Consider the following 17,464-nt stretch of genomic DNA (forward strand, 5'->3'; position numbering starts at 1 on the left):
GAACATAGATGCAAAAATCCTTAACAAAATTCTAGCAATCAGAATCCAACAACATATTACAAAGATCGTACACCATGACCAAGTGGGCTTTATCCCAGGGATGCAAGGATTCTTCAATATCCACAAATCAATCAATGTAATACACCACATTAACAAATTGAAAAATGAAAGCCAGATGATTATCTCAATAGATGCAGAGAAAGCCTTTGACAAAATTCAACACCCATTTATGGTAAAAACTCTCCAGAAAGCAGGAATAGAAGGAACATACCTCAACATAATAAAAGCTATATATGACAAGCCCACAGCAAACGTTATCCTCAATGGTGAAAAATTGAAAGCATTTCCTCTAAAGTCAGGAACAAGACAAGGGTGCCCACTTTCACCATTACTATTCAACATAGTTTTGGCCACAGCAATCAGAGCAGAAAAAGAAGTAAAAGGAATCCAAATTGGAAAAGAAGAAGTAAAATTCTCACTATTTGCAGATGACATGATCCTCTACATAGAAAACTCTAAAGACTCCACCAGAAAATTACTAGAACTAATCAGTGACTATAGTAAAGTTGCAGGATATAAAATCAACACACAGAAATCCCTTGCAATCCTATACACTAATAATGAGAAAACAGAAAGAGAAATTAAGGAAACAATTCCATTCACCATTGCAACGGAAAGAATAAAATACTTAGGAATATATCTACCTAAAGAAACTAACGACCTATATATATAGAAAACTATAAAACACTGGTGAAAGAAATCAAAGAGGACACTAATAGATGGAGAAATATACCATGTTCATGGATTGGAAGAATCAATATAGTGAAAATGAGTATACTACCCAAAGCAATTTATAGATTCAATGCAATCCCTATCAAGCTACCAACAGGGTTCTTCACAGAGCTAGAACAAATAATTTCACAATTTGTATGGAAATACAAAAAACCTTGAATAGCCAAAGCGATCTTGAGAAAGAAGAATGGAACTGGAGGAATCAACCTACCTGACTTCAGGCTCTACTACAAAGCCACAGATATCAAGACAGTATGGTACTGGCACAAAGACAGAAATATAGATCAATGGAACAAAATAGAAAGCCCAGAGATAAATCCACGCACATATGGATACCTTATCTTTGACAAAGGAGGCAAGAATATACAATGGATTAAAGACAATCTCTTGAACAAGTGGTGCTGGGAAAACTGGTCAACCACTTGTAAAAGAATGAAACTAGAACACTTTCTAACACCATACACAAAAATAAACTCAAAATGGGTTAAAGATCTAAACATAAGACCAGAAACTATAAAACTTCTAGAGGAGAACATAGGCAAAACACTCTCTGACATATATCACAGCAGGATTCTCTATGACCCACCTCCCAGAATATTGAAAATAAAACCAAAAATAAACCAATGGGACCTAATTAACCTTAAAAGCTTCTGCACATGAAAGGAAACTATCAGCAAGGTGAAAAGACAGCCTTCAGAATGGGAGAAAATAATAGCAAATGAAGCAACTGACAAACAACTAATCTCAAAAATATATAAGCAACTCCTACAGCTCAACTCTAGAAAAATAAATGACCCAATCAAAAAATGGGCCAAAGATCTAAATAGACATTTCTCCAAAGAAGACATACAGATGGCTAACAAACACATGAAAAGATGCTCAACATCACTCATTATCAGAGAAATGCAAATCAAAACCACTATGAGATACCATTTCACACCAGTCAGAATGGCTGCGATCCAAAAGTCTACAAATAATAAATGCTGGAGAGGGTGTGGAGAAAAGGGAACCCTCTTACACTGTTGGTGGGAATGCAAACTAGTACAGCCACTATGGAGAACAGTGTGGAGATTCCTTAAAAAACTGGAAATAGAACTGCTTTATGATCCAGCAATCCCACTGCTGGGCATACACACTGAGGAAACCAGAATTGAAAGAGACACGTGTACCCCAATGTTCATCGCAGCACTGTTTCTAATAGCCAGGACATGGAAGCAACCTAGATGTCCATCAGCAGATGAATGGATAAGAAAGCAGTGGTACATATACACAATGGAGTATTCCTCAGCCATTAAAAAGAATACATTTGAATCAGTTCTAATGAGGTGGATGAAACTGGAGCCTATTATACAGAGTGAAGTAAGCCAGAAGGAAAAATACCAATACAGTGTACTAACGCATATATATGGAATTTAGAAAGATAATAACAATAACCCTGTGTATGAGACAGCAAAAGAGACACTGATGTATGGAACAATCTTATGGACTCTGTGGGAGAGGGAGAGGGTGGGAAGATTTGGGAGAATGGCATTGAAACATGTAAAATATCATGTATGAAACGAGATGCCAGTCCAGGTTCAATGCACGATACTGGATGCTTGGGGCTAGTGCACGGGGATGACCCAGAGGGATGGTATGGGGAGGGAGGAGGGAGGAGGGTTCAGGATGGGGAACACATGTATACCTGTGGCGGATTCATTTTGATATTTGGCAAAACTAATACAACTATGTAAAGTTTAAAAATAAAATAAAATTTTAAAAAAAGAAAAGTATAAAATTAATAATGTAATCTACAATGGTTTTGTGTGTGCTGCTCTGCGGGCAGTGTCTTTAGAAGGAAATTGTGTATATTTAGACAGCTTGTTAATAGTTCTTCATCTGAGGAGAAGGGAAAGTCCTTATAGTTATAAAACTGAGTGTTTTCCGTAATTGATGACAGCAGTGAAATGAATAAAAACAAAGCAAAACTGTGAGGGTGAATCTAGGAGAGATTATAGGACAGACTGAAGTTTTGTTTGTTTTTGTGACACAGGTGCTGATCTTATCATTTGTTTCCCCTCTGGAGTGTGATTGTGAATCGGGATTGTGGTTTAACAGTAAGCCCTATGGAAACTGCAAACTCCAGCAATATCCTGTCGTCCACCTTCTATCTCACAGATATCCCTGGATATGAGGAATTTCACCACTGGATTTCCATCCCATTCTGTCTCCTCTACCTTCTTGGAGTCATGGGTAACTCCACTATCCTACATGTTGTCTGGACAGACCCCAGGCTCCATGAGCCCATGTACTACTTCTTGGCCATGCTTTCTCTCACTGACATGGGCATGTCCTTGCCCACAATGATATCACTCTTCAGGGTGCTGTGGTCCATTTCCAGGGAGATCCAGTTCAATACCTGTGTGGTCCAAATGTTTTCATTCACACTTTCTCCTTCACTGAATCATCTGTGCTCTTGGCCATGGCCCTTGACCTATATGTGGCCATCTGCCACCCACTAAGATATGCCACCATTCTCACTCCTACACTTATCACTAAAATTGGAATTGTAGCCCTGCTTAGAAGTGCCTTTGCCATGATTCCACTTCTATCCCGGCTAGCTTTCTTTCCCTTCTGCCACTCTCACATCCTTTCTCATTCTTACTGTCTACATCAGGACATGATCTGCCTTGCTTGTGCTGACACTAAGTTTAATGTTATTTATGGGTTAGTTCTGATCTTTGCTGTGGGGAATGGACTCTCTGGGTATTTTTGTGTCTTATGTTTTCATCCTTGACTCAGTATTAAAAATTTCATCTCAGGAGGGGAGATTTAAGGCCTTCAACACATGTGCATCCCACATCTGTGCTGTACTTATTCTTTATGTGCCTATGATTGGGCTCTCTATTGTCCATCGTTTTGCTAAACACTCATCCCCCCTCATCCACATCTTCATGGCTCATATCTACCTGCTAGTTCCACCTGTGCTCAACCCAGTCATCTATAGTGTGAAGACCAAGAAGATCCGCCAAGGAATTCTCCACCTGCTTTTCCCCCTAAGAATCAGTTCTTCTGTGATGTAGACATGTCCTCAAGTCAATGATGGCATCAACCTTAAGTGTGAAAATATATAGTGAATGTCTACACTCCATGTTGGCACCAGAGTTACCAATAAAAGATTACTTTATAAAGAGAAATAGAACTGACTGTTGATCTAAAGGAGAGAATTGATGTCCACTGGTATTATAAAGCCTGACTTGGCATGTGCTTCATAAATCTCCTTTAAGTATGAAATTGTTGGATGGAGTGAAGTTTTGGAAATCATTTCCATCTATTGTCTCTCATTTCTAATCCTAACTGTGATTCAAGGTTACCCATCCATGACATTTTCCCTGAGTATTCTAAATCTTTTTTTTTTTTTTTTTGCTTCTTGACATACTGTATTTGCCCACGATTATTATATTACCTTTCTCATAAGTGTTTATAAATCTGCTGAAGTTTCCTATATTAAAGATTGAAAAAATCATATGTTGATATAAGAGCTTATTAGAGCTCACAGCCTTTTATCTATCTTCATGGTGCATTAGTAGCATATTTTAAAATTTTATACACGTGTTAAGTCTTTTCTGAGGAAATTTAGTTTCACCAGGAATATAAACAGTCAACCTTCATAGTCTGTTTGTTTTTACTTAATTTTCAGAAATAATTTTAATCTTTCAGAAAGTTGCAACTTAGAACCTTTTGAAATCCCTGAGATAATGTCTTGTGAAGTCAGGGTTTATAATCCATTGGATTAAATGTATCTAAGAATAATTTAGGATATAATATTCAAATGTGAAAATTCTAAGTCACTAAGGTATAACCACTTACATTTGTGATAGCAAGAAACAAAATATAAATCTTTTTATCCAGGACTCTTTTAGCATACAAACTCTTTTCATATAACTCAAATGATCTACTTTCATGTATGCATAGAGTTGTATAAAAAACTTATACTTCTCATTGAAATTTCTTAATTCACATGTCTACACTTTTTCAAAGACAAATAAATTAAGCAGGAAAAAAAAAGATTTAAGAATGCTTTATAACTTTCAGTATGTATATTGGTTTTAATAATAAGTAATATGTTTTCTCAGATCTTTATCTACTATAGGAACTGTGTCTCATGTAGCTTGCTACTTGTGAGAATGAACACTAGGTTGGTTAAATTATGCACTTAATAATTATTGAATGCATAATTGATTAATAAATGAATCAATCATTGGATATAGAAGAACTAGTTCTCCAAGATTTTTAAAAAAGTCTTGGAGAGAAAGATTTCACCTGTCATGAGCCCACATTTCATATAACAAAAGAGGTATTATTAACTTAAAATTATATTTCAAATGTCAAGCATGTGACGGATGTCTTCACATGACATTTCTTTTGCCTAGTTTAAATTCAATTATGTCTGTTCCCATCCCTCCTTATCCTATTTCTTAATTCTATTTCTAATTACCCTTCTTCAGCATATTCACTTTGACCAAAGGGATATCAAGTAAAAATAAAGCAAGATATATGAACATCAGACTTCGTTAATATTTCCTGAAGTAGATAAGAAAAATAAAATTAATAGAAATAAATTTTAGAAGAAAATGTGAACATTATCATCTGCTGTATGTCATATAAATAGCATTTAACTATAGCCATTCTATAAAACCTTCAAATTCAAAATATATTTTTAGTGTCTGCTTGCTGAACACACCTATTATAATGCTTCTGCTCCAAAAAATGAAAAAAATTTATCATTTTTTTGGCTAACAGAAATATATTTAAACTGTTGAATGTTAGACTTTTCATTTCACTCACAAAGAAAAACATACAAATGAATATCTAAATATGCAAGCCAACTTTTGACTTTATGTATTATTACCTCTAATGTTTCTTAAGATGTACTATAAGTTACATTATATTCATAAAATATACTTTACTAAAAACATTCAGAAAACACATAGTCTCAAAATTAAGATAACTCTTCCAGTGAAATATAGTCAGTGAAGACATGAGTGATTGAATAAACAAATGAATGAATAGCATTTTTTATTATGCTATGATCGCAAGTTTGTATAATGAATTGAGAACAGGAATACTATCTTGTTTTTAAAAATTTAATGAAAGCTGAATTCCCAGCAAATAGATAGTGCTATTGAAAGAGGAAGGCCTCTTGTTCTTCCCTAAATTCACAATAATATGATCTAAGCATCTATCTTATTTGTACATGGGTTTATAAATTGAGGCACTCTTACTCATATTGTAATATATAGTAATGTTGAGTTGTTAAGTTGTATCTGACTCTTTGTGACCCCATGGACTACAGCACACCAGGCCTTCCTGTTCCTCAACATCTCCTGGAGTTTGTGAAAGTTCATGTTCATTGAAAAGGCGAAAACATCCAACCATCTCACCCTTGCTGTTCTTTTCTCCTTCTGATTTCGATCATTCCTAGCATCAGGGTCTTTTCCAATGAGTTGGCTGTTAAATCAGGTGGCCAATGTATTGGAGCTTCAGCTTCAGCATCAGTCCTTCCAATGAGTTATTCAGGGTTGATTTCCCTTAGGATTGACTGATTTGATCTCCTTGCTGCCCAAGGGACTCTCAAGAATCTTCTCCAGCACTAAATTTGAAAAGATCAATTCTTCAGTGTTCAGTCTTCTTTAAGGTCCAACTCTTACATCCATACATGACTACTGGAAAAACCATGGCTTTGATTATATGGACCTTTGTTGGCAAAGTGGTGTCTTTGCTTTTTATTGTTTGATAAAGTCATGAGTATTTATTTGCCTTCTAAAAGCATTCTCTGCCTACCTGAAGAATCTATAAGATATCTAGAAGGCCAAATAATAATTTATCATTGTGTTCCAATCCCCTATCATTAGGCAAAAATGCAGTGATATTGTTTTCATTGTGTCAAATGTTAATATTTGGACTTTGCATTGATCATCTTTATGCTGCAGAAAGCCCTTTGTAGCAAAACATGATAGCAAAGCAAAAAATCAGAGCAGAGGATATCAGTATCCAGTTTACCATCTAAAAGTATTTAGCTTTTTTTTCTATATAAAATGTTGCTGCAAAATATTTCATTAGCATGCTTCATTAGCATTCATTTGCTATGAATGCTAATGCATAGCTAACGCAATGACTCATTAGCATGAATGAGTCATTCACTCATTCAATTGAATAAATATTAAAACATAATTTCCTTAAAAAAAACCTATAACATGGATAAGTATGTGATTACACAGAATACCTAGAAACAGCCATATATATTTATAAAAAGAATTATAACAATATAAATATTTTCAAGACAGTCAAAATGCTTCAAGCATTTGACCATGTATATATTTCTATTATGCTCACGATGCACTTGTTTACTGTTTGATGCCAGAGAAATATTTTAGCTCCTATATAAATCAAGAGATGAATATTTTCTAGTGGAGATAAGGAGTTACTTTGCAGTAATTATGTTATGCGAGTTCACAGATGATAAAGTTTGTCCTAATACAATGGAATGCAGCTAGCAAGAATATTTAGTGTAGGAAGAGCTAAACTAGGACAATTGCATGTGCTAAATATAAACACACCACATGAATCCAGTGAACAGAATCCAAACCACTTGTCATACTTTCCTTTTCTTCAGAATTGCCCTGACACAATTTCATCCCCATTAAATCAGAATAAGGGATATAACTGTTTGGTCCAGGTTGAATAATCTGACCCAATATAGGGAAATTATGCATCTTATCCTACAGATATTGTAGCTAAGACCAGATAGTGTCACCAGATTCAATAAAGAGGTCATCCATTCCTGCTGGTGAGGTCTTATAGAAGGCTGACTTTAATCCTACCTGAGATATAGATATTCAAATTATCCTTGGCTCTCATGACATCCATGGAATGTTACCATGAAATATCCTGCTTTTTGTTTTCTTTATCTAACCAAAGGTAATTTCTATTGTTTGTCACCAAAAGAATCTTTAATACACTAAGGTATTGAAAGAGATAAGAAATTCATATTTTGTGGAAGCAAAAGGAAAGTTTTTTGATAGGAAAGAAAATGAAATATTTAAATTGTAGGTATATATACTGCATAAGGTATATTGGGGGTTTGTTACATAAAATCATTAGCATTTTTATTAATTAAGATACTTATCCATTCAATAAATGTTTATTAATTATGTGTATATTCTGGGCCCCGTGGATGTTATGGTAAGACTAGAATAAAAAAAAAAAAAATTTGTGAATATATAGGGTTTACATTTTGTCCTATCCATAGAAAATTGAAGTGGAAGAGGCATTATTTGTTATCCAAAGGATATTTACATGTATGTAGCTACAGTGGCACGTTACCTAAATGTTCAAATAATTCTTGGTGGTACTTGAGCAGTACCTTGTTAGCTTCCTTTTTACCCAATATTAGGAAAATACCATTTAGAAATACAAATTTTTTTTTTTTTTTTTTTTTTTTCTATTGAAAATTGTGGTTTATTTTTTTTTTTTTTTTTATTCTTCCAATTTTATTTTATTTTTAAACTTTACATAATTGTATTAGTTTTGCCAAATATCAAAATGAATCCGCCACAGGTATACATGGGTTAAATATCAAGTCTAAATAAATCTGGACAGATTTACTCCTGCAACATCTATGCAATGAATAAATCTTTAAAAATTTGTATTGTAGAAATACAAATTTTTAAAGATTTATTCATTGCATAGATGTTGCAGGAGTAAATCTGTCCAGATTTATTTAGACTTGATATTTAACCCTGTTTCTCAGTCCTGGACTCCCCTGTTCCTTGTTGCTTTATTACTCTTGGATCATTTAGGTTGGGCACAGAGTCCTAGCAGTCGCATCCTTATCTCTTTTGTCTTTACCCCATAAACAATGGGGTTCATGGTAGGCGGCACCAGTAAGTACAGATTTGCCAGGAGGATAAGGACATACCTGGGTACATGGTGTCCAAAGCGATGGGTAAAGAAGGAAAAGAAGGCCAGAGTGTAGAATATCAGGATGACACATGTATGAGCTCCACAAGTTCCAAAGGCCTTTGTCCGGGCTTCCCTAGAAGGCAGTCGGAAGACTGTTCTCAAGATTAACCAGTAGGACAGGGAGATAAGGACAAAGTCCAGTCCTGTGGTGAGGAGAGCAGCAGTAAGCCCATAAATGCTATTAGGGACAATACTATTGCAAGCCAATTTGGCAATGCCCATGTTCTCACAGTAAGTATGGTGAATGATGTTGCTCCGGCAGAAGTGCAGGCGGAGAATAAGTAGGATGCCAGGGGTGACCACAGCCACACTTCGAGCCACCAGAGCCAGGACCATTTTGCTAATGAGAGAGCCTGTAAGTAGGGTGGTATAATGGAGTGGTGCACAGATAGCCACATAGCGGTCAAAAGCCATGGCCAGTAGGACAGCAGATTCAGAGAGAAACAGAGCATGAACAAAAAACATCTGTGTGAGACAGGCAGGGAATGTTGATATGGAAGGGCCCTGCCAAAAGATAAGAAGCATTTTGGGCACCGTGACAGTACAAAGTAGAACATCATTGAGAGCTAGCATGGCCAAGAAGAGATACATGGGTTCATGGAGGCTTCTGTCCCAGATCACCATCGCCATAACCAGGCCATTGCCTGTTACAGCCAAAAGGTACATGAAGCTGAAAGGGATGGAAATCCAAATTTGGAAGTCTTCTAATCCTGGGACACCAGTCAGCAAGAAGGCAGTGAAGGGAGCGGATGTATAGTTTGATGTTGTTCTAAAGAAGTGGCCAAAATCTATTACGTGAAAAACAAGGAAAAGAGCCAGAGTAAATAACAGTAAAAAAGAGCACTTTTTCCTTCAACTAAGTCAAGTCTTAAGTACTAATTTTAGTACTGTAAACTAGAAGAACGTGGTCTAAGAAAAGTTACTGAATAACTGAATGATCATTGGCAAATTGCTCCCTTTTTATGGGAAATCTTTTTATCTCTGAAAAATTTGTGAATCAGAAATGTTGAGATAAAATTTTTATTTTTTGTAATGCCAGTGGTTATAACTATATGATTTATGCACATGTCTTTTGAATCTTTAAGAGTTCTATGTATATAGTGTTTCTCTCTAATTTGATAATAAATTTTTAAAACTGAAAAGGTAATTTTCCTCTCTCCTTTGTTTTGGTAGAAATGAAGATTGGAGAGAATTAATATTCCATTGTTCAGTGGACAGATTGACTGGGAGGAGATGGAACGGTGGTCTGACATAGAATTGGAGGCAGCATAAAAGGTTTAATTCTTGTTTCAGTCCTGAGGGGGTAAGATATTTTCTTTGATCTATTTTTTTACAATAAAGAAAAAAAACCTTTACTCATCTGCCCCTCATCTAAACTCTTGAAGACAATGTTCAAATTAACATGACATTTAAACTGTTGTACAAAAATTATAATATTAAACATACCATAATTTAAGACTAATTCTCAGGGATCATGAAATAGAATCAATGAACACAAAATTCAGAATATTACAGAATGTTCTCATTCAGAACAAGAAAGTCCCTGAAAAATGTCAAGGCCCAATGTTATTCACTATCTATTACTGAAAACATTTTTGAAAGAACAGAGTGAATGCAATTTTTATATTCACTAACAAAATAATAAGATCAAATTTCAGCAACTTTTTCTCAATAGCAGCAATTCTTTTCAATATATCAAAAAATATAAAATATTTTCTGGAAAAAAAACCCTCAAATTAAAAACTATCCATGTTTCAAGCCCATTTAAAACATAAATTTAGTCAGTCATGTTTGCAGTCAAAATTAATATTTTTGGTAAAGGCAACATATATATAAATTCACAATATTTGACTGAAACTTAGCATGTTTCAAAGTTTTGAATAATAAATATTATTTCATCTAAAAAGAACAATACAAAATTTGGAATTCACAATCTTTACTTTTCATGTGAGATTGTCACACCGTCTAGCAAATGGAAAACTACTCTGCATTTCAAGATATCTAGCTGCACTCCCTTAAGTTAACTGAAGTCCTTTTCAAATTATCCCAATACTTACCAAAGAATTAAGGCACGTTACCAAATTATCAACACAAATTGATCCTTCTCTCTCTCTCTTTCACCCCTTTCATGAAATTCCAGTAGGAAGAAAAAAACAAAATTCCTTATCAAGAAGCAAACCCATAGAATAAGTAAAAGTACTTTTACTGAAAACTCTGAGAGGTTTTTGAATGTCTGTTCATTAAAAATATGGAGGTATAGCCACAATATTATTAATGTTGCTAAACTGAAGTCTTGTTTCATGTATCTGAATGTCCCCAAGTATGGCCTGACTTTGCTGTACAGCAGGCACATGGAAAATGTCAGCGGGTTTACATGGAAGACATATCAGATATCAGCACAGGAATGGACAATAAAATAGTAATGGTAAAAATAATAATTGCAAGTATTTATCAGTCCCTAAAATGTGCTCAGCATTTTCCTAAATTCTATTCTAACCACTTTAAATGAATTATCCAATTTAACAGTCACAACTACCATATAAAGTAGTCATTTTAGCATCACAGTTTTACATAGAAAGGAATTTAGTCTTTGAAGGATTTTCTCAAGGTCACATTACATACATGATGAGTATGGAAAGCCTGCTTTAAAATTCAGGCCTGCAGAACCCAGATTTATAAGCTTGAAACTGTTCTAATTTACCTTTTAGATACATGGTTTTTCTAAACCCTTAGACCCTGAAAAGGAAGATCTTGAATTCCCACAGTGATGTTCCCAGGTTATAGGCAAAAAGTCATGTCTAGCTAATAGGGGTGTAGAAAGATATATGTTTATAGATGCATCTGTATTGTACACAGATGTCCATGAAAAACAGCCCAGGGAATAACCTCTGGGCTGAGAAGTCTTTTGGGTATTTTACATGCTGAGCAACTGCTTTTATAACAGAGACCTGCAGTCAACATTTGGATTAGCTGACTAAATTTATCTTTCTTATTTCATAATTGGATTTTCCAGTTTTAAATTTCATTTGATAGTTTTCCATCCCAGAACAGCTTGTTAGCAACAATTCTGCACTTTTTTCCAGCTCATTTTGCAAACTTGTTAGTGTTAGTCAGTCATGTCCTTCTCTTTGTGACCGCATGGACTGTAGCCTCCCAGGCTCCTCTGTCCATGGAGTATTCCAGGCAAGAATACTGGAGTACGTAGCCATTCCCTTCTCCAGGGGATCTTTCTGACCCAGGGATAAAACCTAGGTCTCTTGCATTGCAGGCAGATTCTTTACCATCTGAGCCACCAGGGAAGCCCATACTATAAAATATAAAGAATTTTCCTGTATCGTGACTTCTTTTAAACATGACCATCTATTGTGACAAACTATTGAGACTATTTTAAAATATGTCAGTATATTACCAATTGTCCTTTATTGAAATATGTTAAAGTTTCAATGAGAGAAAAATGTGATAATATTTGGAGGACTCTCACTTTTGAAATGAAGCTTTTAAAAATTAACATATATTACATTATAGAGTGGGCTTCCCTGGTGGCTCAGTGGTTAAAGCATCTGCCTGCAATGCAGGAGACCTGGGTTCGATCCCTGGGTCGGCAAGATTCCCTGGAGAAGGAAATGGCAACCCACTCCAGTATTCTTGCCTGGAGAATCCCATGGAGGGAGGAGCCTGGTAGGCTACAGTCCACAGGGTTGCAAAGAGTTGGACACAACTGAGCTACTTCACTTTTGCATTATAGAGCAGATTTATATTTAAAGAAAAAATGAGAAGGTGCAGAGTTTATATATCCCCTTAACCCTACCCACCCAATTGTGTCTTAATATTAACCTTTTGCATTAGTGTAATATATTTGTTACAATTGATGAGGCAATATTGGCACTTTATTAAGTACAGTCCATAGTTTAGGACTTCAGTCTTTTATTGTACATCTTTTGAGCTTTGACAAACGACATGCATCTACCATTACAGCATCATACACCATAGTTTCATTGCTCTACAGATTCCCTGTTCCACCTATTTATTTCTCCTTCCCTCTAACCCTTCTGACAACCACTGATCTTTTTCTGTGTCTATAGCTTTTTGTTTCCCAAATGTCGTGTAGTTGGTTGGAATCATACAGTATTGCAGCCCTTTAATATTGACTTCTTCCATTCCCATATACACTTTAGTTTCTCTCATACCTTTCTGTGGCTTAAAGATAAAGCCACTGTAACTAAAAAAAAATTTTTTTTTAATTTATGTTAAATGCTTTCTCTTTCCATTTAAGCACAACTGGGGGTAATTAGGACGTAGAAAATTCTTAGTTGAGGTTTAAAATATAGCTTCTTAATTTTTCCAACAAACATGTATTTTTTATAATCATCTTATATAACTTCTTTCTCCTTCATATAGTTATTATTCTCAAACTTCTAATAGTTTATGAATAAGAATAACCAATGGATCTTACAAGATGAAATTTCAGACCTGCCCTGTGCCTATGGCACCTGGGAAAAAAAAGCATAAAAAATTTGCAGAGAAAATATTTTGTATATTGGGAAGATAGAGAGTTTGTCTCATACTGAGGAAAGATAAATGTTAAAGAGATAAATCCTCTGTCAAGGGCTCCCCTACAGCTCCTTCCTACTCTCTTCCTCTATACGATTTCCTATGAAGAGTACTCGGTGTCACAGCTTCTCAAAGGACAATTCAAAACACATTGGCTAATTCCTTACAGTTTAGCTTGGGCAGCTCTTGTCAATGTGTCTTGAGTTCCCTTTGCTCCTTTGATCTTGCATTTGGAAGTCCTGAGAATACATACTATGTCTTATTCCACCTGGAGAGAACTGACTAAAATTTTTTTGCAAAAGTATGTTTGAAGGGAATCTAAATATCTGTACCATATACACCTACTGTTTTTGTTATTTAGATGTGGGTATAGAATTAATAATTTGCATACTCTAGTAAATCAGTTGCATGCATGCTCTCATGGCCAACTCTTAGCAGCCCCATGGACTGCAGTCCACCAGGTTTCTAAATCCATGGGATTTTTCAGGCAAGAATGCTGTAGTGGATTTCCATTTCCTACTCCATGAGATCTTCCCAACCTAGGGATTGAACTCATGTCTCTTGCATCTCTTGGATTGGCAGGCAGATTCTTTACCACTGTGCCATCTGGGAAGCCCGAGTACATCAATTCAGTTCAGTTCAGTTCATTTCAGTTCGGTCGCTCAGTTGTCTCCGACCTGTTGCGACCCCATGGACTGCAGCACACCAGGCTTCCAATCCATTGCCAACTCCCAGAGCTTGCTCAAACTTATGTCCATCGAGTTGGGGATACATCTAACAATCTATCCTGTCATTCCCTTCTCCTCCTGCCTTCAATCTTTCCTAGCATCAGGGTCTTTTCCAATGAGTCAGTTCTTCACATCAAGTGGCCAAAATATTGGAGCTTCAGCTTCAGCATCAGTCTTTCCAATGAATATTCAGGACTGATTTCCTTTAGGATTGACTGATTTGATCCCTTTGCAGTCCAAGGGACTCTCAAGAGTCTTCTCCAACACCACAGTTCAAAAACATCAATTCTTTGGTGCTCAGCTTTCTTTATGGTCCAACTCTCACATCCATACATGACTACTGGAAAAACCATAGCTTAGGCTATATGGACCTTTGTTGGCAAAGTAATGCTTCTGCTTTGTAATATGCTGTCTAGGTTAGTCATAGCTTTTCTTCCAAGGAGAAGTGTCTTTTAATTTCATGGCTGTAGTCATCTATCTGCAGTGATTTTGGAGCCCAAGAATGTAAAGTCCGTCACTGTTTTCATTGTTTCTTCATCTATTTTTGCCACTAATTGATGGGACCAGATGCCATGATCTTCATTTTTTGAATGTTGAGTTTTAACCCAGCTTTTCACTCTCCTTTTTCATTTTCATCAAAAGGCAGCCACTATGGAGAACAGTGTGTAGATTCCTTAAAAAACTGGAAATAGAACTGCCTTATGATCCAGCAATCCCACTGCTGGGCATACACACTGAGGAAACCAGAAGGGAAAGAGACACGTGTACCCCAATGTTCATCGCAGCACTGTTTATAATAGCCAGGACATGGAAGCAACCTAGATGTCCATCAGCAGATGAATGGATAAGAAAGCAGTGGTACATATACACAATGGAGTATTACTCAGCCATTAAAAAGAATACATTTGAATCAGTTCTAATGAGGTGGATGAAACTGGAGCCTATTATACAGAGTGAAGTAAGCCAGAAGGAAAAACACCAATACAGTATACTAACGCATATATATGGAATTTAGAAAGATGGTAACGATAACCCTGTATACGAGACAGCAAAAGAGACACTGATGTATAGAACAGGCTTATGGACTCTGTGGGAGAGGGAGAGGGTGGGAAGATTTGGGAGAATGGCATTGAAACATGTGAAATGTCATGTATGAAACGAGATGCCAGTCCAGGTTCAATGCACGATGCTGGATGCTTGGGGCTGGTGCACTGGGACGACCCAGAGGGATGGTATGGGGAGGGAGGAGGGAGGAGGGTTCAGGATGGGGAACACATGAGAAATAAAGGAATAAAAAAATTAAAAAAATAAAAAAATAAATAAATAACTTGCCCAAGGTAAAAAAAAAAAAGAATTTTCCATATAGAAATGAATCACCAGTCCAGGTTTGATGCAGGATACAGAAAGCTTGGGGCTGGTGCACTGGGATGACCCAGAGGGATGGTATGGGGAGGGAGGTGGGAGGAGGGTTCAGGATGTGGAACATGTGTACACCCGTGGTGGATTCATGTTGATGTATGGCAAAACCAATACAATATTGTAAAGTAAAAAAATAATAATAATAATTAAAAAATTAAAAAAAAAAAAAGGCTTTTTAGTTCCTCTTCACTTTCTGCCATAAGGATGGTATCATCTGCATATCTGAGGTTATTGATATTTCTCCCAGCAGTCTTGATTGCAGCTTGTGCTTCATCCAGCCTGGCATTTCACATGATATACTCTGCATATAAGTTAAATAAACTAGGTGACAATATAGAGCTTTGAAGTACTCCTTTCCCAATTTGGAGCCAGTCTATTGTTTCATATCTGGTTCTAATTGTTTCTTCTTGACCTGCATACAGGTTTCTCAGGAGGCAGGTAAGGTGGTCTAGTATTTTCATCTCCTTAAGAATTTTCCACAGTTTGCTGTGATCCACACTGTCAAAGGCTTTAGTGTAGTTAATGAAGCAAAAGTAGATATTTTTCTGGAATTCTCTTGTTTTCTTCTTGTTCTGTGACTTAATGGATGTTGACAATTTGATCTCTGGTCCCTCTGCCCTTTCTAAATCCAGCTTGAACATCTGGGAGTTCTTGGTTCACGTACTGTTGAAGCCTCGGTTGGAGAATTTTGAGCATTACTTTGCTAGCATGTGAGATGAGTGCAACGGTGCAGTAGTTTGAACATTCTTTGTCATTTCCATTCTTTGGGATTGGAATAAAAACTGACCTTTTCCAGTCCTGTGGCCACTGCTGAGTTTTCCAAATTTTTGGCATATTGAGTGCAGTGAGTGTATTGTGTACGTCAATTACAGAATGACTATTATCACAGTATATCATAAAAAGTGGCAAAGTAATACCACTTCTCAGGTGAATCTCACTTCTCTGCTTCCCATTTTCAGTTCAAATAGTGACTAATAAGCTGAAATTTCATGGTTCATGACACGAAAATACCTTTATTATTAGATGATTTGCAGTTATAATTAACAACAATTTGAACCATGAATGTTCTCCTGGTCTCTCTCATTCCCTAATTTATTGATCATAAAAAACTAGTTTCTGAGAATATTTTTTTCATGATTAAGAGGATATTTACCTATTAGATTGTTAATGAGGTCCTAAAAGCACCAAAAAACACTTCAGGAGAAAGTACCATAGCAACATTTATCATATAATCATTAGTATGAATACTTTTGCTTTTAAAATGTTTGATCAAAGCCTATTAAAATTATATATTATGAGCCTTCTGAAGGAACAATCTTCTTGCTTTCATTCTCATTTTTCAAAAAATGGGATTATAACTCTGGCCAAACATATTTGCTGTTTAAAAGCAGAATATTGAGACCATCTTTGAAATTAATATTGAAAAATAGAGGGAAACAGCAAAATCCTGAAATGCCCTAAAAGGAAAACTAAGAAGTACTCCTATGCTTGATTTTCACGTATCTAGAATTACATTTATTGCCTTATGAACACTTCATTCTTGCCAGTCTTCCTCAAAAATATAACCCAGGCATTCATTTATCCTTTAATTCAATAAATACAGCCAAACACCTAATAAATAGCAAGTGCTATGTTAAAGAAAGGGGATGTAATTGTCAACAATAGATAAAGAATTCATTTCCTCATGAAGATTATATTTAATGAAGATTTTCCAAAATACTTCTATTGTCACTGAATTCCAAACATACTGATAACCCTATTTGCCCCAAATTCTCCTAAACTCCCAGGAAAAGCTTTTTTATGTCCTTTTTTTTTTTTTAAATACATTTGTAAAGTTTGCAAGTAATTCTTTAGAGTTCCTTTTCCATTTAGAATGGCAATTCTCCCCTTGAGCCTTAAATTTTATGAACTTTTCTTCTAAAGCAGAGGCTGAACTTTGTTTAATGAAAAATAAGTCACTGATGTGGTTA

General features: G+C 35.8%; 1 protein-coding gene and 1 pseudogene across 1 annotated transcript; one reads left to right on the forward strand and one right to left on the reverse strand.

Moving 5' to 3' along the window:
* The first annotated feature begins 2,836 nt into the window (after positions 1-2,836).
* LOC113905576 lies at positions 2,837-3,866 on the forward strand (annotated as a pseudogene).
* A 4,759-nt stretch (positions 3,867-8,625) lies between these two features.
* LOC113904932 (olfactory receptor 52Z1-like) lies at positions 8,626-11,510 on the reverse strand. Its single transcript, XM_027561998.1, has 2 exons — positions 11,498-11,510; positions 8,626-9,584 (listed from the first exon to the last, which is right to left on the reverse strand). Exons 1-2 carry the CDS (start codon positions 11,508-11,510, stop codon positions 8,626-8,628), a joined length of 972 nt encoding a protein of 323 aa, XP_027417799.1.
* Positions 11,511-17,464: the final 5,954 nt, after the last annotated feature.

This window comes from Bos indicus x Bos taurus, chromosome 15, assembly GCF_003369695.1.
Source record: "Bos indicus x Bos taurus breed Angus x Brahman F1 hybrid chromosome 15, Bos_hybrid_MaternalHap_v2.0, whole genome shotgun sequence".
Lineage (NCBI taxonomy): Eukaryota > Metazoa > Chordata > Mammalia > Artiodactyla > Bovidae > Bos > Bos indicus x Bos taurus.